Source organism: Thamnophis sirtalis, unplaced genomic scaffold (assembly GCF_051295495.1).
Source record: "Thamnophis sirtalis isolate CommonGarterSnake01/CBP01778 unplaced genomic scaffold, rThaSir2_p1.2 scaffold_14, whole genome shotgun sequence".
Taxonomy (NCBI): domain Eukaryota; kingdom Metazoa; phylum Chordata; class Lepidosauria; order Squamata; family Natricidae; genus Thamnophis; species Thamnophis sirtalis.
The window spans coordinates 19,551,093-19,574,292 of NW_028261394.1; the positions used below are offsets into that span (position 1 = coordinate 19,551,093).

A 23,200-nucleotide genomic window follows, 5' to 3' on the forward strand; every position below is an offset into this window, starting at 1 on the left:
CGCAGACTGATTATAAATTGCGGCACAATTCAGTAGCACAAATGATCCATTGGAATTTGTGCAAAAATTATAATATTAAAACAGCAACAAACTGGTGGGAACATCAGCCTGAAAAAGTCACCGAAAATCAGATGGTCAAGATCTTGTGGGATTTCCGTATACAAACTGACAAAATACTGGCGCATAATACACCAGACATCACACTGGTTGAGAAAAATAAGGTCACAATCATAGACATCGCAATACCACGTGATAGCAGGGTCGCCGAGAAGGAACATGAAAAAATAGCAAAATACCAGGACTTAAAAATCGAAATTCAATGACTATGGCACAAACCAGCAGTGGTAATTCCAGTGGTAATTGGCACACTGGATGCTATTCCAAAAGCACTGGAATTACATTTAAAACAGTTAAAAATTGACAAAATCACCATCAGTCAAATGCAAAAAGCCGCACTGCTTGGATCTGCACGCATATTACGAAAATATGTTACGACGTCCTAGGCCCCTGGGTGGGGCTCTACTAGTAACCAATGCCAAATCCGGCGAAACAACTGGCCGCTGTGATACAATTGTATAATAATAATAATAATAATAATAATAATAATAATAATAATAATAATAATAATAATAATAATAATAATAAAAAACAGCCAAAGAAGCTGAAAAAAATTCGCATTTACTATATATGGATGATTTGAAACTCTATGGAAAGTCAGAAATAGAAATCCAATCATTGACAAATACAGTCCGAGTATTCAGCACCGATATTTCAATGCAGTTTGGCATGGAAAAATGCGCCACTGTATCCATAAAAAGGGGCAAAATCACTGCATCTGAGGGAATTGAAATGCCCAATGGCCAACTAATTAAATGCAAAGAAAATGAAGCCTACAAATACTTAGGCATTCTGCAGTTGGATAACATCAAGCATGGAGAAGTAAAAACTATTGTCAGACGAGAGTACACCAACAGAGTTAGGAAAATTTTGAAATCTAAATTGAATGGTGGAAATACAATCAAGGCCATAAATACCTGGGCAATACCAGTTATAAGATACACAGCTGGCATAGTTAACTGGACACAAACTGATTTGGACCTTTTGGACCGAAAACCAGGAAACTAATGACAATGCACTACAGTTTACATCCACGTGGTGATACTGATAGACTATATCTGCCCCGAAAATCAGGTGGCAGAGGATTATTACAAGTGAAGCAAACAGTTGAAGAAGAAAAACATGTACTGGCTGATTATTTAAAAGAAAGTCAAGAACATCTATTAATCGAAGTAAAGAACAAAAATCTACTGAAGGCCCAAAAGACAAAACAAGAATACAGAAAAGATGTGATAAAATCAAGAATGGAGAGTTGGCAGAACAAAGCACTGCATGGTCAATTTCTGGAAAAAATAAAAGATAAAGTGGACAGGGAACAAACTTGGTTATGGTTAAAAACAGGTACATTAAAGAAAGAAACAGAGTCACTAATCCTGGCTGCGCAAGAACAAGCTATCCGCACAAATGCCATTAAGGCCAAAATCGAAAAATCCTCTGATGATGCCAAATGCAGACTTTGCAAAGAAGCTGATGAAACTGTTGATCACATACTCAGCTGCTGTAAAAAAATTGCGCAGACTGATTATAAATTGCGGCACAATTCAGTAGCACAAATGATCCATTGGAATTTGTGCAAAAATTATAATATTAAAACAGCAACAAACTGGTGGGAACATCAGCCTGAAAAAGTCACCGAAAATCAGATGGTCAAGATCTTGTGGGATTTCCGTATACAAACTGACAAAATACTGGCGCATAATACACCAGACATCACACTGGTTGAGAAAAATAAGGTCACAATCATAGACATCGCAATACCAGGTGATAGCAGGGTCGCCGAGAAGGAACATGAAAAAATCGCAAGATACCAGGACTTAAAAATCGAAATTCAACGACTATGGCACAAACCAGCAGTGATAATTCCAGTGGTAATTGGCACACTGGGTGCTATACCAAAAGCACTGGAATTACATTTAAAACGGTTAAAAATTGACAAAATCACCATCAGTCAAATGCAAAAAGCCGCACTGCTTGGATCTGCACGCATATTACGAAAATATGTTACGACGTCCTAGGCGCCTGGGTGGGGCCCGACTAGTAACCAATGCCAAATCCGGCGAAACAACTGGCCGCTGTGATACAATTGTATAATAATAATAATAATAATAATAATAATAATAATAATAATAATAATAATACTAGTAATAGTAATAGTTTTAGCTTCTTGCACGTCCCCTCTTCTGCCTTTGGGGAAGTGAGACCCACATCTGGCCTTTTCCAGTCTGCTGTTTCTCAGATCAGGCTAATGCTTCTGGGATCAAGGGACGGGCAAATGTAGGAAATGATACGCCTTAATGGCTCTTTTACGTGTAAATGTTTGGAAAGCATTTATTTAAAAAAATCAGCAAGTGTAGAGAAGAAGAGGGACTAAAAAGAAGCCAGGAAATTATGGCATTTATATTCTTAGACTATGGCCTTCCTTTCTGAGAGCAGGAAAAACAAAAGCAGAAAAGGGCAATAAGCGATTTTGCACTAAGGCCCATCAGGAATGACCGTTTCGGAGCGGTTAAAGCAGGAGTGTCAAACTGGATTTCTTCAAGGGATGGATCAGCATTGTAGCTCTCCTCTGCGGTCTGGAGGGGCGGGATGGGTTACCTCCTGAAGCACCCTGCCGGCCAAAGCGAGGCACAGGGGGCTGCATGCAGTTTCCACTAAGGTGACCAGATTTTCAGATTGGTAAAGAGGGACACCTTTGACTGGGGTGGGGGGGGGGGGTTGATTAAAAATTTTATACGGAGCAACAAAATTTTTCATACAACGCAAAAATAGTATTGTAATATTTTTTTTTATTTCAACATAACTACAATTTACAAATATAAATTGTAACTGTTGCCAAACATCAAAATTTTGATCACATGACCATGAGGATGCTGCAACGGTCGCTAAGTGTGAAAATGGTTGCTAAGTGTGAAAATGGTCGCTAAGTGTGAAAAATGGTCATCAGTCACTTTTTTCAATGCCATTGTAACTTTGGTCACTATATCACCTTTCTTGCCACAGTTCTTAAGTGAATAAATGCAGCTGATAAGTTAGTAACATAAGTGAATCTGGTTTCCCCATTTGACTTTGTCAAAAGATGATTATATGACCCCAGGACACTGAAACCATCATAAATACGAATCTGTTGCCAAACATCAAAATTTTGATCGCGTGACCATGAGAATGCTGCAATGGTCGCTAAGTGTGAAAATGGTCGCTAAGTGTGAAAAATGGTCATCAGTCACTTTTTTCAATGCCATTGTAACTTTGGTCACTATACCACCTTTCTTGCCACAGTTCTTAAGTGAATCTTAAGTGAAGATGTTATATTTTAAGTGAATCTTAAGTCTTAAGTGAAGATGTTATACAGTAGAACCTCTGGTCACGAACGCTTCTGACCAAAATATTCACATTCTCCCCGCTGCTGATTTCCCCTTCTGCACCATTTTTTTTGTAAGCGCCAAAGTTCCAAAATTAGGTTTGATTCATGACCAAATCAGTTTGTGAGCAATGTTATGGAATGAATTATGGTTGTGACCAGAGGTTCTACTGTATTCATGCCTTTACATACTCTATATCACCTCAAAATGTTGCACAGCCTTCATAAGTTTCTAATACAGATAAAATTAAATACAACATCAAAACCATAAAAAAGTAAAATTAACCTGGCTGGAAAATCCTATGCCTGTCTTGCTATTATTACTGACACACTTGCTGCAGTATTTGATGGCTAAAAGAAAAAAAATATTGTTAAAGTGTGTATTATTTTCACTCCCATGTCTTGTCTGCTGCGTTGAAATTTCATTTCATTTCATTTCATTTTCACTTTATTTGTATGCCGCTCTTTTCCCTGGGGGGACTCAGGGCGGCTGACAGTTCAAAAGGGGGGGAAGGACAAACAATTTACAACATGGAGACACTACATCATTTAAGAACACAACAGTCATACAATTCGAGTGGGGTTAGAATCGTTAACCCCAGGCCAGCCGGGACAGCCAGATTTTAAGGGCGGCGCGGAAGGACTGGAGGGTGGTGAGGGTCCGAATCTCCACGGGGAGTTCGTTCCAGAGGGTCGGAGCAGCCACTGAGAAGGCTCTCCTCCGGGTAGTTGCCAGTCTACACTGGCTGGCTGATGGAATTCGGAGGAGGCCTAATCTATGCGATCTTATCGGTCTAGTGGAGGTAATTGGCCATATTATTCTCCTATGTTCAATAAACCCTAAGAGACAGCATACTATACATGAAATTCCTGTAACTGTATATTTAGTAAATTGTGGAGCTGAGTTTATCCAATTAACTCAGTTTTTGGACTTGAGTAATCACATACAATAAAGGAAATAAAACTATTTAGAATGAAGTGTAGTTGGCTATTTGTGATTAAGGGTGTCATGCAGAAACAATTATAGTTTTGATCAGGAAAATACCCTTTAAAAACCCTTTTGTTCTTTCAGTTTTTTTTTTAATGATTTTTCCATGGCACATCACATATTGTTTTGAATAAAAAAACAGCAGCTGTACATTTTTAAAAACCCACATTATTTTAAAATGCATTAAAAAATAAAAGAAAAAAACCCAGCACACTTGCCAGCAGACAGAAACTCAATATTTTTCAAAGAAACTTTCCCACCATCTTGGAGTTCTCCAACCTCCATGCCCCTCCCCTCCGGAAAATCCAGGAAGTAACACTGGCGACCTCTCTAGCCATTTCCTGCAGCTCTATGGTTCATTTTTTTCTTATAAAATAAGGTAAAAAAGCGGCACGGTGGGGGGGGGGGAGGTCCGTTTTGTTGCTTTAACGTTTTAATATCTTCAATGAAAGTACTGAGACAGAGAGAGAGAGGGATTAGACAGGGTTTCTTTTGTCTTGCCCCGGTTAGGATTTCTTAAGCAAATCCACTGGGCTTTCAACATGAAGCCAAAAAAAAAAATCGGGACTTTTTTAAAAGGCAGAGGGACGCGGGAAAAATTGTTATAAATCGTGACTGTCCCACTGAAATCGGGTCATCTGGTCACCCTAGATTAGACAGGGTGTCTTTTGTCTTGCCCCAGTTAGGATTTCTTAAGCAAATCCACTGGGCTTTCAACATGAAGCCAGAAAAAAATCGGGACTTTTTTAAAAGGCAGAGGGACACGGGAAAAATTGTTATAAATCGTGACTGTCACGCTGAAATCGGGTCATCTGGTCACCCTAGATTAGACAGGGTGTCTTTTGTCTTGCCCCGGTTAGGATTTCTTAAGCAAATCCACTGGGCTTTCAACATGAAGCCAGAAAAAAATCGGGACTTTTTTAAAAGGCAGAGGGACGCGGGAAAAATTGTTATAAATCGTGACTGTCACGCTGAAATCGGGTCATCTGGTCACCCTAGTTTCCCCACACCCTGTTTTTGGCCTGGAAAGCCTCCTGTAGCACTCTGCTGTCCAACCCCCCCCCCCTGCTGCCCGTTTTGGCTGCCAGACGCACCACAACCTGGTCCTTTGCTACTTCCAGCTCTGCCCCATCTGGGTTTAGCTCCAAGTCGGGGAAAAGACACTGGAAACATTGAAGCTGTTTGAGAAGATGGTTTTAATGGTGGACAGGACCACATGGCTTGTGCTCCTGAACAGAAAAGGGGATCCCATGCTTCCAGATGTTGAGTGAAGAAGAAAAAAAGAGAGAGAGAGAGATGCTGAAAGTCTCTGGTTTTATGCCCTCTCTGGCCTTTGATCTTGAGCTTGTATTCTGATTGGTTGTTAGACTCCCATGAGGGCCATGCAGGGGCAACTCTCTAGGCTGCGTTTTGAGTCCAGGTTTGGTTGAGCATTGCTTTTTCCCAGATGCCCTGTGGTGAGATGGGTAAAGGCTAATACTATCATGCCTTAACCCCATCACCATGGAGCTGAAGGGGGATCTTTGTTATGTAGAATAGACTGACTCAGGCCTTTTGATGGCCCATTGACAAAGGTGGGGGCTATTAAGAGTGAGTCTGTTTCCTGCCTAAAAACATGTTTCTCTATTTTTTATCCAGGGAAATATAACATTCTGCCTTTTCAATATTTCCCAGGATATTTCATTTTTCTAGGAGAGGGGGTGGCTGCTAACTTCCTACAGAGGGATCTTCTCTTACATCAAAACTCAAGATTGGAAGCCCCCAACCCTTTTAACCTAACTGATAAGCATGGAAAAATAGATTGTGCTTGTTCTGAGCATGGCTGCTCTTTGAAAGAAGGAATTTCCTAAGCAAGCTTCTCAGACGTGGCCATTTGAAAATGTGTGGACTTCAACTCCCAGAATTCCCCAGCTGTTTACTAGGACAGTGGTGACAAGATGCAGGATAACCTTTACCCCAAGGCCGTGTTTTTAACCTTGGCGACTTGAAGATGTGAAGGCTTCAACTCCTAGAATTCCCCATACTGGAAGTCCAGATCTCTTCAAGTTGCCAGGGCTGAGAAACACTGTCCTAAGCCAAGAAATTGCTGCCTCGTTTTGGCTTTGGGAGATTTTTTTTTAAAGGACTTATATACTTATTTTTACTGATTTGATTTAATTCCTACAGCTGCAATATGTTGCATTTCAACATATTCTTGAGAAAATGGCAAAGCCTAACTACACCAGAAAAAAGGCCTTGTTTAACCCATGGCCATCAGATGCCCCTTTGACGGCCAAGCTAATGCAGGGGTCAACCTGGAAGTATTATGCCACTTAGCAGAACCTACCTTGCAGGGTGGTTGTGAAACAAAGCCAGCATTCCGATTGGCTGTGTTTTTAAGACTGTGTTCCTAGATAGAATTAAACCCTCTTCCAGTATGTAGGGCCACTGTTGGCATCAGACGCTTCTCGCCCACCCTGTCTGGTCCCACTAGATGCGAGGATGCCGTGTGGCATGCGTGGAGTTGGCAGTGCCACTTGGAACAAATGCAGATGGGAGGGGGCACCTTGCCAGGGAAATGACATTCCAGATTGGATTTTTAAAAAGCCTCTTTGAGTTGTAAATGCCAGATAATTAGTAGCTGCTCCCAGGGAATTAAAAGTTACTGCATAATAATCTATTACTTGCGTGCTCTTTCCTGCGCTTTCCTTCTTTTCCGCACTGAAAGCTCTGGTGACTGGCCCCCACCTTTCCTTCACCAGCGTGAATGTTGATCAGACATTCCCAGGTCGGTGTCGGAGTGAGCGGAGAAGAGGCGGCAATAATGGAGGCTTCGGGATGCTTCCTTGTTGTAGTCCCACAGCTGGTCTGTTCATCTGTGGAGATTCTCAACCCTCGTAGTTATCTCAAAGGTGCTTTTTTCCTCCAAAGGCAATTGGACTTTTTTCCCTCCTCAAAGGCATTTCGCTTCTCATCCGAGAAGCTTCATTGTGCATGATACACTGTAGATTGGTGAAACAAAACAACCACTTCACAATCGCCTGGTGCAGCATAAGCAATCAAACCCATCAAGAAAAGATTCAGCTGTCCATCTGCATTTGAAAGACAACGGCCACTTTTTGGAAGGCAGCAAACTCCACATTCTGGATAGTGAGGACCATTGGTTTGAAAGAGGGGTCAAAGAGTTCATTTAGGTTAGAATTGGGCACCCCTCCCTCAACCACCCCTCCCTCAACAGAGGGGGAATAATACTACACCACCTACCTCCTGTCCACAATTCAGCCCTTGCAGGAGTTCTGAGAAGCCCCCACAACCAATTGCACCCTGATTTAGAAGACCATAGATAAATCCCCAAGTGGCCTCAACAGCTCTCACAGGGAATGCTAATGACCCAAGGACTGCAAAGAAATATGATTTTTCCATTCCCCCCCACCATCAGAACTGATGAAGCTTCTTTGAAGAGAAGTGAGATGTTTTCTTTTTCCTCAAGGAAAAAAAAACTGGTTGCCTTTGGAAGAAGAAAAAACCACCTTTGAGGCAACTCCCCTGTCCCTTTGCTGAATCCTCACCCTTGGCGGTGAATCATTCCCTGATTGTTACACGCACACTCAGTCTTAAGTCTCCCATACCCTGATTGCAGAACGGGATGCCTGTTGTGACAAGGCAGAGAACTTCCAGGCCTGGAGGAAGGGTGGAGGTTTGAATGGCAGGTGGGCTGGAAGCAAAAGTGACAGAAAGGTTGGGGGCTCTGTAGGGAGGGGGGGCTACCAATTGGGAGCTGTGAGTCAGCACAGCCGGGCGACTTTGCTTGTCACCACCCAAAAGGAACCAGGTTGGGGGTAACAGCTAAACACTCTTCTCTCCCCCACCACTCCTTCCTTCCCTTCCTCCCTCCCTCCCTCCAGCCTCCCTCCCTCTCTCCGTCTCTCTGTGAGAGAGGGGGGAGAAACAGGTAGCCTCATTCACCTTCTCTTCCATTAAGGACCCGACTTTTACCAACTCCCTCTGTTGATGCAACCAAACTGGCTTTCATAACTGTTGTCAGGCTGAATAGGTTTTAGGGAGATGATATCACGGTATGTCTTGACTTCCCTTCGTGGGTTGCTCAAAGGCCTGGCACTTGCATACATGCACACCTGCATACCGGTGGTGGGATTTACTTACCTTCCCTACCGGTTCGCAAATGTGAGCGGATTCAGGATTATTATTATTCAGGATTATTCAGGATACTGCTATTATAAGCTCCATGTGCTTAGAGCTCAAAGCGTTGTCAGAGACCCCACACACCCACTCCAGGGTCTGTTTCTCTTGCTCCCCTCTAGGACGAGGTTTCCAAGGATTTCTAGCAGGACTACCTGATTCTGTAACAGCTTTGTTCCCTCTGCCATCCCTCTGGTGAACTCACAAGATTCATTTATCTCCCCATGTACACGTATACATCCAAACTAGCCTGTGTTATTTCTCCGTGTCATATAATATATGTGGATAGGTGCATAATTTTGTATTTATTTATTTATCCATTTATGCATTCATTCATTCATTAGTGTACAGTAGTGTATATTGGAGGTGGTGACCTTTTGAGAACCGCATGCAATGAAATTTCATTTTAATGTATGCCAATTAGTGTACATGCAAAGTGACAATAAAGCTCTTCTCTCCCCTCCTATCTCCCCTATCCTCCCCTCCCCTCCCCTATCCTCCCCTCATACCTTCCCTTCCCTCCTCTCCTCCCCCTCCTATCTCCCCTCTCCTCCCCTCCTCTCCCATCTATCCTATCCTATCCTATCCTATCCTATCCTATCCTATCCTATCCTATCCTATCCTATCCTATCCTATCTGATACTCCGGATGCTGCAAGGCCACATGCTCAGAGGGAGGGCAGTTACTACCATTGTGGGGCCCTACAAATAGGGTCTCTTCTGGCAAAGCCCCCTGCAGCTCTACTCCTGGCTTTGAGCACCGGGTGAGTGTTGCGGCCCCTCTGTGCTCTGGCAGCCTCTCCCATCTCTCTCTTTCTCTTTCCAAGAAACTCCAGGCTTGTGGTCAGCTGGCATCTCTTCTGCCGTGGAGATGCTAAGAATAAAAGCAAATGAGAATGTGATGACGAGCAAAAATCTTTCCTGTGCCCTGCCTTCCCTCCCCCTTGGCTCCTCTGCGCTTTCTCTTCCCCCTCCCCTCCTTTCCCTTTGACACACATCTCCTCTGTTGGCCAGCCTGCAGATTCTTCCTCTGTCTGGAAGATGGATGGCCCTTCTCCACTCCTGTCCCTGCCAGCCAGGCTCTGCCTCGCCCTCCATCCTTGGGTGGCATCTCTGCTGCTCCTTCCTTGGCACTGAGGGATGGACGGTGAAGGCAGGAGGGGCTGCACAAGAGATTCAAACTCTGGATTGCATGGGGATGCGGGGTCTCCCTCAGTCCCTCCCCTGGGAGGCCAGAGCACCCTTCCTCCAATGTGCTGGTCCTCCCCTCCCTGCTGCTTCTGCCAAGTGGGGCTGTGCTTGGCTCTAAGGCTGGGAGAGGTGCAATGGGGCTGGTTGGGGAACCCAGTGGCAGCTACGAGCTTCTTCCGCTCCTGTCAGTTTGGCAGCTGCTCTACCATCTCTTTGGCAGAGAGCCAACCCAGGGGGAGGCTAATAAAACCATAGCAGGAAATGAAAGGTTTGAGTTAGGGGCTGGTGAGGGGGGGGGCGCCTTCCCTCTTCAGAGCAGAGACGGGGAAAGGACTGACTGAGCTCAGTAGAAGACTCAGATGGGCTCTTTCCGAGGACAAGGGGACCATTATCAACCCCTGCCAGTTTGCGGGGTGGGCAAGCAAGTACCCAGAGAAACTTTGTGGCCCTATTCCTTGCCCTGCAGGGCTGCCTGCTTCCTGCGCGGCCCAGCATCTCTCCTGGTCCAGTTGCGGGGCAGCTTGGCAAGAGCAAAGGAGGTGCGGCTGCCAGTCATGGAGGACCCTGACCCTACTCAGCCAGCCAGCTCAGTCACTCAGTCCCCATTGGAGCCGCTTTGGAGCAGAGCTGGGGGGGGGCTGTGAGAGGAGACCCTTCCGATGCCCTGGAGGTTGGCTTCTGTAGCACTTGTGGGTGCAAGGAGGCATCGCTGGAGGGAAGCCGGGAGCATTCATCAAATTGTTGCTTATTGTTACTTACCAACTTCTTTTTCTTAGGCCACAATACAATATTTATTAATAAAACATTGTTTACTGATGTCAGGTTTCAGTCTTGATGCCACCACAAGAGCCAATGACCCACAGGAACAAAATCTCAGTAAATGCTCTTGAATGCCCTTGGTTCACGTCTCGTGAATTCACCCAAATAGGTTTGAACACTTTGGGTAGTTTCTAGTTCTGATTAGGAATTAGTCAGTTTTATCACAATAACACTCCCCAAAAGCCTCAGCATTCTTGCTTGCATGAAAACAAGCATGAATGTAACTGAACGTGCAACATCCTTACAGGAATCTGCATTGAATTCATGAATGCTTTGAGGAGTTTGATATCATTTGAACCACCTGCAGAGGGCAAATCTTATCTTGATGCAATTAATCCCGAATAGGGTTACTTGTCAACTTTTTATCCCACTTTTCATTTCAGAACATGGGGTGTGGGGCATGAGCCTATATTTTGAGACCAAATACTTTGAATACATGTATGCACGTGACTTTTTGGGCCTATTACTTTAAAAATGTAGAGATTCATGCAGAAGAGGGACAAGAATGATTTTTTTTGGGGGGGTGGGGACCTGGGCAAAAGTGGCAGGGGAGACTGGCATGCTGGTTCTTTCTCATCCAGGTTGGGGGTTGGGGGATATATAAATCTTTGGCCATGTTGGTCTGAAATGTTTCTCCACGGTGAAATTCTCAGGGGAGGGAGAGCAGGGAAACTCTAAAGGCAGAAATTGGGAAATGTAATTCAGGAAGCTGGCCCTAACGCAACCTCTAATCCTCCCAACCCACTATTAAGGCTTCTTACTTGGGTTATTTCCTGCACTTAGAAACACACACAAACACACCCACTTTCCGCAAGTAAGTAATCAGTCTGCAGGGCCTATTTGTGGGGTTCTCAAAGATCTGGAAACTCTGCAGTTGCTTTCCAGAACGTGGCCCCTGCATGCTGGCTGGGCAATTCTGGGAGTCGTGCTCCACATCTCTGAAAACTGCCAAGGTTGAGGTACACGGCCCTAGGGTGAAATGAGGTGCCAGAAATTCATGCTTTCTGATCCTTCAGCAGCCTCCTCAGTGTTGCAAAGCCCATCATCCTCTCCTAGGGGTACAGCCATTTAAAGCACTGCCTTCCTTCTACTTCCAAGATTACCTGGCCGAACAGAGACTTGGGAAGTGTTAGTAGCCAGTAGTTGTGTTGTGAGGATGGGAAAGTAAACCACAAATTCATTTTTTAAAGTTGTATTTGTTTTGTTTATATTATTTTCCATTTCCATCAAACAATGTGTGATCTGGGTACAGTTATTTGAACAGTCATATTCCACATATTTGTTGTTATATTCATCACAATAATATTAATAATATAACTATATAATAGTATAATAGCAATAATACATCTTCATACATCTTTAAATTCTCTCCACATTAACATTTCCACTTTTTATGTCTCCTCCTTTCTAACTTCTAACTGTTTCTATTGTCTAACCATTGATAAAATTCATCCCACGTCAAAAAATAGTCAGTCTCTTCTTTATCCTTAAGAATAAGCGTTAGTCTGTCCAATCTGCGCAGTCTAATATTTTCTTAATTACTTTCTCATCTGACGGAATCTCATCATTTTTCTGTTGTTGTGCAAATACATTTCTGGCTGCAGTTAGTATATGTAAAAGCAGATATATAGTCTTTTTATCATATTTTTCTGGTAGGATGCCCAACAAAAATGTTTCTGGTTTCAGGTCTATATGCTGCTTTATCATTTTTTCCAACCAAGTATGTATTTTCAAACAATAATATATTGAACAAGTCCACCACATATGATAGTATGAACTCAATATTTTTTTAAAATTTTTTTTTAGACATTTTATTAAGATTTATAGGCCGCCCTTTTCCCTGAGGGGATTCAGGGCGGCTTACAATCGTAGGGAAGGGGGTGCAATACAAAAACAAACAATATGTGAACAAAATAAAATGATAAGACACAACTTGCATTCAACAGTCAATACTCGGGCGGGTAAATTGGGAACCTATCCCCAGGCCTGATGGGATAGCCAGGTCTTAAGGGCTATGCGGAAGGTCTGGACGGTGGTGAGGGTGCGAATCCCGACGGGGAGGTCGTTCCACAATAGTTAATTATACTTCCAGCATTTAGCAGATCTAACTTTATACATTTTGGCCATTCTTGCCGGTGTGAAATGCCATCTGTAAGACATTTTATACAGATTTTCTTTATACAAACTGCAAATTCTTAATGTGTGTATAGATGGGTGGGAGAGTGGGTGCACGTATTCTCTCCTGTGCCTGCTTCCTATGCCTTTGCTGAGGGTCCCTTTTGCAAAAGGGCCAGACGTGCAGGGCCCTGTCCTCACCAGGCTCTCATAGCCACATGTGAGCAGCAAGGAATTTGATGGATTGGTTAGACCAATCCAAATGTCCATTTTGCTGGATCCTCTAAGCAAAACCGAGAGAACCCGTGGCTCAGAATGCATCCATTTGTTGAGTTACCAAATTGGTGAGGTCGCTGAATCCTCACAATGCACACTGACGTACAGCACAGCATAAAAATATCCAGAGAATAATACACCAGAACCAAACAATGCTTCATAATAACAACCACTGGATAATAAAAATAGACCTCCACCTCCTGGAAGGCGTTCTCCAAAGTCCCTCCGAGAAAGCTTCTTCCTTAAAAGCTTCTCAAGGACTGTCAGGGAGGCGGCTGGCTTCATTTCAAAAGGAAGCCGGCTTCATAATGGAGGTGCCATGATGGAAAAGCAGACCGATTATTCCCAAAGTGGGTATTTTGGGCAGCTGATGCATTTCCGGGAGTGCCTGGAGAGATTCCCAGGGAAAAGGCTCCCCCTCCTCTAACCATCTCTCTTCTCTCTCCCTCCGCAGAGCTCCTCGGATCAACCAAACGGGTGAACGTGAACTTCCAGGATACAGATGGGTGAGTTGGCAAAGCCTGGCTGTCCGCGCGTCTCCCCATGATCCCTGGGGTGGCCTCTTATTTCAGAGGACTCTGTAGAATATCTTCCTTTTTCCAAGTATCTTGTGGGGAATTTCTCTTTATGAGGGCTCAGGGGCTAAGACGCTGAGCTTGTCAATCAGAAAGGTCAGCAGTTTGGCGGTTCAAATCTCTAGCGCCGCGTAACGGAGTGAGCTCCCGTTACTTGTCCCAGCTTCTGCCAACCTAGCAGTTCAAAAGCATGTAAAAATATAAGTAGAAAAACAGGGAACACCTTTGGTGGGAAGGTAACAGCGTTCTGTGCGCCTTCAGAGTTTAGTCATGATGGCCACATGACCACGGAGATGTCTTCGGATAGTGCTGGCTCTTCAGCTTTGAAACAGAGATGAGCACTGCCCCCTAGAATCGGGAACGACTAGCACATATGTACGAGGGAAACTTTTACCTTTTTGCAATCTCTCAGTGGATACTGGCTCCTTTTGCCTTTTCAATTGTTTACAACATTGGATTGGTCACATGTGTGGCTCCATTACAGTTTTAAGTCAGGGACAGAGGTGGGTTCCTACCAGTTTGGACCGCTTTGGCCGAAGATGTTACATCCTCCCGTGCCAGCTGATGGGAGGGGCTGGAGCAGCCGACAGCTGATTGGCTGCGACGCACCCGCCAGCTGGAGGGAGACGCGCTGATCGTCTATTGGCTGACCAACTGACAGTTCGAGTATATAAGAGCCAAGGTGGCGCAGTGGTTAAATGCAGCACTGCAGGCTACTGCTAGATCAGCAGGTCAGCGGTTCAAATCTCACCGGCTCAGGGTTGACTCAGCCTTCCATCCTTCCGAGGTGGGTAAAATGAGGACCCAGATTGTTGGGGGCAATATGCTGACTCTCTGTAAACCGCTTAGAGAGGCCTGAAAGGCCTATGAAGCGGTATATAAGTCTACTGCTATTGCTATTGCTATTGCTATATAAAGAGCTGTCAGTTGGTCTGGAGCTGTCCGCGTTCTGAATTCTCCAAGTTAACAGACCTGTTCATAATAAACCGAGAAAAACCGTTACTGTTGAAAGACGACTCTCGCCTCGTTATTTAAAACTGGCGACGAGGATGTCAGAAACGGACCCCGTTGTAGTGCCAGCTCTGGCACCATTTTCAGTCTTCACCGCCTTTCGCCCAGAAGCTGAGTCCTGGGATGCATTCCTGGAAAGGTTCGAGGTGTTCCTGATGGCCCATGATTTGTCCGAGCTCCCCGAGGGAAGAAGGCGCGGCACATTTTTCCATTACTGCGGGGCAGAAATGTTTGCCACAGCCTGTGCGTTAGCCGCCCCGGCACCTGTGCACTCACTACATCCTGATGGAGCGCTTTAAACTGCACTACGAGCCAGCTCCTTCGAAATATACTCGCAGACAAACATTCCGGCGATGTATCCAGCGACAGGGCCAGTCAATCGCCCAATACGTTGCAGAGCTGCGGGCAACCGCTGTTAACTGCAAGTTCCCTGACTTAGAAGACACCTTGCTAGAGCAGTTTATGAACTCGCAGACATAAATCTCCATAGGAAGATCCTAGAGAAGTCCGTCCTCTCCATGAAAATTGCAGTTGACATGGCTCACGCGTATGAGATGGCTGGCCATTCAACTCCAGACAACCGTAGGCTGCCCCCATCTGCCCTGCAAGGATTGCCCAACCCAGGCGTGCACAGCCAAATGCTGTCCAACGACCCCTGTGCCGACGCCACGGCTACAGTTGATCGCATGAGGGCACAGCCCTTGCGGGACGGAGGCAGTTGTTTGAGTTGCGGCGGCCGCCACCCAAGGGCATCTTGCCGTTTCCGCATGGCCGTTTGCCACCGTTGCGGAAAAAAGAGCCACATTTCCAATGTGTGCAAATCCTCTTCTGGAGACCCTCGGAATCCGAGACCTCCTTCTTCTTCTATGTCTTCTACCCTTCCGATGACGAGCCAACTGCCTGCCGGCCGCCGACAAACCCCAGGATCCTCCTCAGACCGGATGACCTGTTACGCCGTGTCCACTCCGGAACCAACGATGCCTGACTGGCAAACCGACCCGGCTGCTGCTTCATCGTACGGCGGCCAGGGTAAAATGCACCTCCGCATATTACTCGCAGGCCGCCCCTGCACGATGGAGCTTGATACAGGCTCAGCCCGCACCATAATCTCGTGGGACACCTTGAGGGCACTTATATCAACCCTCCGACTCTCACAATTGAGTTCCGCAAACTGTTTCCTACAGGACTATCAAGGACATGCCATCCCTATTCTGGGTTGCAGCACATTCCCCATGTCCTTTCGCAAATTTCAGGGTCGTTTACCTATCATAGTGGTCAAACCCCCATTAGCCTCATTATTAGGCATGGATTGGTTTAGAGCCCTAGGGCTAGGAATCTCTGGCATAAATTCCTTACAGGTAGCCCCCTCCCTGGCGTCCCTACTAGCGGAATACGATGACGTCTTTTCAAATGCCTTAGGGTGCTACAATGGCACCCCCATTACACTAAATCTGGACCCCTTGGTGGCGCCCATCCGTTTGAAGGCCAGACGGGTTCCCTTAGCCCTGAGGGCTCGCGTGGACGCCGAGCTTGACAAGCTCGTCGCGCAAGGCATCCTAGAGCCCGTTGACCACGCCCTCTGGGAGACACCCATCGTTCTACCCCTCAAATCCGACGGCTCACTTAGGGTGTGCGCGGACTATAAGGCCACGCTCAACAAGGCCTTGCAAGCCCACCCTTACCCCGTGCTGGTAGTACAGCATGTACTGCATTCCTTGGGCCAGGGCCAGACTTTTGCAAAACTGGACCTGGCTCAAGCTTACCAACAGCTACCGGTGGACGAGGCGTCCGCCACCGCACAAACCATCGTTACGCACAGAGGCGCCTTCAAATGTCACCGCCTCCAGTTTGGGGTTAGCGTCGCACCAGGAATTTTTCAGGGCCTTATGGAGCGAGTGCTCCACGGCATCCCTGGGGTCGTCCCTTATTTTGACAATGTCCTGATCGCCGCTAAGGACCGATCAGGACTCGTCAATACACTAAGGGACGTCCTCTCCAGGTTCCGCGCAGCCGGACTGCACTTAAAGTGATCTAAGTGCAAGTTCGGCGTCCCTTCAGTCAAATTTTTAGGCTTTTTGGTAGATTCCAAGGGAATCCACCCCACCCCCTCCAAGGTGGAAGCCATCGCTTCCGCTCCTACTCCCACTACCAAACAAGAGCTCCAGGCTTTTCTAGGCCTCCTAAATTTCTACTCCCCATTCATCCCCCACAGTGGCAGAACCTCTACACCGGCTCCTGGACACATCTACCCCTTGGACAGACCGCGAAGCTCAAGCGCTTGCGGCTGTCAAAGCACTATTAACCAACGCCCCGGTGCTAGTACAATATGATGACTACTGGCATGCGATGCCTCCCCCTACGGGATTGGAGCCATCCTCAGCCACTCATACCCCGATGGAACCGAAAGACCCATTGCCTTTTACTCCCGCACCTTGTCCAAACCAGAGCGAAATTATAGCCAGTTGGACAAGGAGGCCCTCGCGGCCGTAGCGGGAGTAAAACGGTAATCTATACAGCCACCCCTTCACACTGGTAACTGATCACAAGCCATTACTGGGCATAATTGCAGGGGACCGCCCCACCCCACCCATCTTGGCCCCTAGGATGGGTCGTTGGTCGGAGTTTCTCTCTGCATACTCCTATACCCTATTGTACAGACCGGGCAAGCAGCTAGGGCATGCTGACGCCCTCAGCCGCTGCCCCCTACCAACGCCAGTCACTGACCCAGCTCCCTCCGCATCGGTCTTCACATTGACCGACGATGTCACCTGCCCACTGTCAGCCACTGACATAGCACAGGCCACGCGCTCTGATCGGCTCCTACAGAGGGTACTGGACGCTGTTAGACGGGGCTGGACGGAGGAAACACGCACAGGCGAGTTTCTTCCATTCTACTGCCGCCGAGACGAACTATCAGAGTCTCAAGACTGCATATTGTGGGGATCAAGAGTTGTGATACCAGCCGCCCTACGCTCGCAAGTGCTCACCAGCCTCCATGGAGGGCATCCAGGCATAGTGAGAATGAAGGCTCTCGGCCGCAGCTATGCCTGGTGGCCCTCCATGGACTCAGACATTGCAGCTTGGGTACAGCGGTGTCCTCCATGCCAGGCAGTCCGCCCAGCTCCTCCGTCTGCACCCACACAAACCTGGGAGACCCCCCCATCACCCTGGAGCCGGATACACTTGGATTTTTTTGGCCCAGTAGAAGGCCGCACCTTCTTGATAATAGATGATGCTCTATCAAAATGGGTAGAAATTTTTCAAATGGCCTCAACCACGGCGGGCGCCACCGTCCAAATCCTGCAGTCCTTATTCACTACGCATGGCTTACCAGACGTCATCGTCTCTGATAACGGGCCCCAGTTCCAGTCCTACACTTTCCAAACCTTCCTAGCTTCACTGGGTATACGCCATGCACCTACAGCCCCGTACCACCCTGCAGCCAATGGATTGGCTGAAAGAGCCGTACGGTCTGCCAAAGAAGCATTAGCGAGATTACACCACCTCCCATGGCCTCAACGTATCCGCACTTACTTGCTGGCACAACATTCCACACCGTGCCAAGCCACGGGGAAAAGCTCAGCAGAAGTCTTAATGGGTCGCAGACTCAGAACCACCCTAGATAGGATGCACCCTGCATTCTCACCTACAGCACCAAACAAAGCAGAACCCCCTAGGCTCTTTCTGGTGGGTGAGGGGGTGTACGGACAAAATTATGCAGGGGAACCGAAATGGCTAGCCAAGGTTGTGACAGAGATAACAGGGCCCTGCTCTTACAGGGTCCTGCTGGCCGACGGACGAGTATGGAGGCGCCATGTGAATCAGCTGCGGCGCCGGGCACCGGCAGATTCTCCCACGGCCACAGCCAGACCCAACCAACAACAGCAGCAAGGGTCTGCACACCCAAGAGCCGCTTCACCTGCCCAGACACCTCCAGCCGGCGTCCCTTCAGCTCCGCCCGGACGGGAAGTTCTGTGCACCGCTCAGCCGGGGCCTGCATGCCCTGTGGCCGACCAGCCTACCCAGCCACGACCTTCTGCGGCTCCGCCAACTAGGCCCGACAACGTCAACGGGTGTCTCCGCCCCTTAAGCTATGCAATCCTACCTCGGCCCACTCCATAAGGCTCTAGGCCTGGTCCAGCCCCTCCGATACGTCACCACAGCAGGACACATCCTCCTCCTTCGGTAGACGCCCCAGCACTGAGGAGATCGCAGAGCGTGCGCAGACAACCAGCGTATCTGCAGGACTACGCATGCGCTATCTGGGGGGAAGGGGTGTTACGTCCTCCTGTGCCAGCTGACGGGAGGGGCTGGAGCAGCCGACAGCCGATTGGCTGCGACGCACCCGCCAGCTGGAGGGATACGCGCCGATTGTCTATTGGCTGGCCAACTGACAGCTCGAGTATATAAAGAGCTATCAGTTGGTCTGGAGCTGTCCGCGTTCTGAATTCTCCAAGTTAACAGATCTGTTCATAATAAACCGTTACTGTTGAAAGACGACTCTCGCCTCGTTATTTAAAAGAAGAGGTAGTAACTCGGCCGGACACGTGACCCTACTGGTTCTATCCTGGGCACCGCCATCTTTATTTTCTGTTCTGCACATGCGCAGAACAATCTTCATTGAAAAAATGTAATCCTCCCTTTTTTTAATGGTGTGTGAATGCCAGTCCCAGAGATGTGTCGTTTTTCACACAAACTGGGGCATTTCTGTCTTCCCCCAGCCCTGCTGAAGCCTGCAGAGTATTTCTGGGGGCCAGGGAGAGAAAAACTTTTTTTTCTTACTGAGTAGTTTGCAGGCGTTCCCTTAGCTCCGGTGAGGCTGGAGGCCCCCGCCCTCCCTGTCGAAACTTTTTGCCACCGTTTTGGTGGGCATGGCTTAGAGAGGGGGGAGGTCATGTGACTGAGTGGGTGTGAGAGATGTGAAGTTGGCCACACCCACTCAGTCACATGCCTCCTCCATCTAGCCACACCCACAGAAACAGTAGTAAAATTTTTGAAGCCTACCTCTGGTCAGGGACTACCTGCAGTGGGAAATAGGGTGGTGGGCTTTGGCAGGTCTCGCGTGAGCTCTCCTTCAGTCCTTGGCTCTTACTGAGGCCAGAGCAGTTGTCCTGGAAGCCCCTCGATCAATGCGGCCAGCCAGGAGCTGAATGCACAAAATGGCCACCACTGAAAACTGTCCATCCCAAGGGGGAATAAAATCTCCTCTTATGCTCGAGTGGTATTGAGAATGCCGGGATGGGAAGACGCCACTCCTGACTGCCTCTGCCTGAACAGGGAATGCACGGGCTTCCCCCCTTGCTCCCCCTTGCAAGGGAACATGGTGAGGAGTGCAGGACTCTTGTGTGCTTCTCTCTAGAACCGGGGCCCCCAATCCCGAGGCTGTGGCCCAGAATCGGTCCAGGTTCTGTTAGGAACCGGGCTGCACAAGCAGAGGGTGAGTGAGTGAAGCTTCATCTGTGCATATGCAGGATGTAAGTTGGGCACAAAGACCTGTTCTGACCCCCACTTCACGACTTGTTAACAAACACAGGCAGGCAAACTAAAAAAGGACTTTTCTCTTTATCAGTTTACAGTTCAAGCTGGCTTCGAGCCCAGAAATAACATAAACATAACTCTCCGATAAGAGTTCAAAACAAAAGCTCTTACAAACGCAGCAGTTCTTCCACAGTCTTCACAGATCAGGTTTACATGAAACACCAAAGCACTTTTCCAAGTGTAATAGGCATAAATCACGATTAGTAATCACACAATGTTTTACTAAGGTGACCAGACGTCCCGCTTTTGGCGGGACACCCCGCTTTTTAATGCATTTTCCCGCGTCCCGCACGCTTTTTTAAAAAGCACGCTTTTTTTGGCGCTCGCAGCTCCCGCCCATGAGCTGCTAGCTTGCTGGGCTGGCTCATCATTCTGTTCTCTATCCTACCTACCTACAAATTTAAGCCAGCCCAGCCTGCCGCTCACTGATTGGATTGGCCTGGACTCCAGCCAATCAGTGAGCTGGCTGGGATGGAAAACACGGCGTGCTTAAAGTTTTCCATCCCAGCCAGCTCACTGATTGGCTGGAGTCCGCTTAGCATGCCGCATGAGTCCCCCGCCCATCCGTTGCCGCTCGCATGGGCGGGGTAGCGTAGCGAGTGAGTGGGGAGCAAGCTCGCCTTTCCAGCTCCACTTCCGGACAAGCTGTGGGAAAACCTCTGGGAAAAGTGCCACCTGGGGCCGCCGCTTCTTCTCCGAACTCAGAGTAAGTGACGGGCGGGGCGAGTGAGCGGGGGGGGGTGGCGGGATCGCCGCCCGCTGCACTGCAGCTGACTCACCCCGGGCCGGGCGGGCTGGGAGGCTCTGGGCGTCTGGGCGGGAAGAGCGCAGAGAAAGGCAGAGCGGCGCTCGACGCGACTCTGCTATTTCTGCTGGAGGAGTCCCTAGATAGGGAAGGCGGGTGGCGAGGCAGAGCAAGGGAGCGCAAACGGCGGATCCCGGGCTCATATGCAGAGGGAGCTCTCCAGGCACAGGAGCGCTGGAAAAGTGCTCCGCTCATGCACCCACCAGGACGGAGCACGCTCGCTCGCTCGCTCCAGCCCTGCCTGCCGGCACGACTTTGAAGTGTTGGCTTGCCGCTTGCCTTCCACGTCGGCCTGCGCGGAAGGCAATCCAGCCCTTTCAAAGTCATGCCGGCAGTTTAGAACTTGCCCGTCATTCAGCGAAACATATTTCGCTGAATGGCGGCCAAGGGGCATGCTAAAGTGCCGGCATGAGTTTGAAGGGCTGGCTTGCCGTTTGCCTTCCACATCGGCCCGCGCGGAAGGCAATCCAGCCCTTTCAAAGTCATGCCGGCAGTTTAGAACTTGCCCGTCATTCAGCGAAACATATTTCGCTGAATGGCGGCCAAGGGGCACGCTAAAGTGCCGGCATGAGTTTGAAGGGCTGGCTTGCTGCTTGCCTTCTACGTCGGCCCGCGCGGAAGGCAATCCAGCCCTTTCAAAGTCATGCCGGCAGTTTAGAACTTGCCCGTCATTCAGCGAAACATATTTCGCTGAATGGCGGCCAAGGGGCATGCTAAAGTGCCGGCATGAGTTTGAAGGGCTGGCTTGCCGCTTGCCTTCCACGTCGGCCCGCGCGGAAGGCAATCCAGCCCTTTCAAAGTCATGCCGGCAGTTTAGAACTTGCCCGTCATTCAGCGAAACATATTTCGCTGAATGGCGGCCAAGGGGCACGCTAAAGTGCCAGCATGAGTTTGAAGGGCTGGCTTGCCGCTTGCCTTCCATGTCGGCCCACGCAGAAGGCAATCCAGCCCTTTCAAAGTCATGGCGGCAGTTTAGAACTCGCCCGTCATTCAGCGAAACATGACTTTGAAGTGCTGGCTTGTTTGCCGCGTTTCCCCGGAGCACTCGGGCTCCTTCTCTGGGCAGAGTTGGAGCCTATCCTCCACCTCCTCCCAACGGAGGGGCGCCCTAAAAAAAAAAAAGAAAGGAGCCAAGCCGTTCCAAAGATGTGAAGGGAAGCAACGCAGCTAGGCGGAGTGAGGGAGCTTCGCTTGAGATGACCAGGCTATGCCCTCCGTAGCCTGGCCATCCCAAGCAGAGCCCGCCTAGCTGCGTTGCCCACACCCGCGGGGATTCAAGGAATCTGGCCAGATACCTTGAATCCCCGTGCATGTGGGCAACGCAGCTAGGCGGGGGGGGGACTCCGCTTGGGATGCCGGGTCATGCTGTTGAAGACGCGCTGGACGCGGCAGGGCAGGGGCCCGCGGCCGGGAGCAGAGCCAGCCACTGCTGCAGGGATTGGGTGCCGCAGCAGCAGTTGGGACTGGGCACCCTTAACGTAGCAACCCTGCATTGCTCGTAATCTTGAGGCACCACGCGAAAGGGCCAAACACGGAGGAAAGGAAGGTGCGTCGGGCATCCAGATCGCAGCGAGGAGAAGGAGGAGGAAGTAAATACAAGTATAATAAATACAAGTATTTATTATACTTGTATTTATTATACTGTGGATTTGGTCTGCATCAACCTGCCGCCTCCCCTCACCAGGCAAATCGCGGTGAAAACTCTGGGTGAGTCTCCGTGGAGAGCTTGGCGGGCAGCTGGCTGGACTTCTAAGAGGTGGGGGGGAGGAGCGGCCGCTCCTTGAAATGGAAAAAGGCTTGCTTCCCCCTCCCCAATGAGACGCCTTCCACGATAATAGGAGAGGAGAGCCTGGAGACAGCAATCACGGCAGAAAGTAGCTAAGAGAACAGGGCGGGGGTTGGGAGAAGGCATGGGACCGGGCTCCCAGCAGCGGCTGCTCGGATTTGCCATTTGAGAGAGAGAGAGAGAGAGGGAGAGAGGAAGGGGGAGAACGCGAGTGTGTGTATCCCTCCTTCCTTCAGCCCAACACTCTAGCCTGGCTTGGCTCCCGCTTCGTCTCTCCTGCCTCTTCGCTTCTCTGTTCGATTGTTGAAAGTGGGAGCCAAACCGGGTCATTCCTTCCAAGAGGCAAGTTTCCCATTGAATGACTCGCTGCCCTAGACCCTCTGCAGTCCCTCTCGTCTGGCCAGAATGCCAGCAAGAGTGTTGGGCTGAAGGAAGGAGGGATA

The 23,200-nt window shown here is 48.6% G+C and overlaps 1 protein-coding gene across 2 annotated transcripts in view; it reads left to right on the plus strand.

Annotated features, from left to right (window-relative positions):
• CASKIN1 (CASK interacting protein 1) overlaps nt 1-23,200 on the plus strand; it is a 149,618-nt gene that overhangs the window by 83,204 nt on the left and 43,214 nt on the right. For both annotated transcript variants that reach the window (XM_087729230.1, XM_087729229.1), the window contains exon 2: nt 13,497-13,548. In XM_087729230.1, the coding sequence (XP_087585356.1) occupies nt 13,497-13,548 (52 nt within the window). The remainder of the gene's footprint in view (nt 1-13,496; nt 13,549-23,200) is intronic.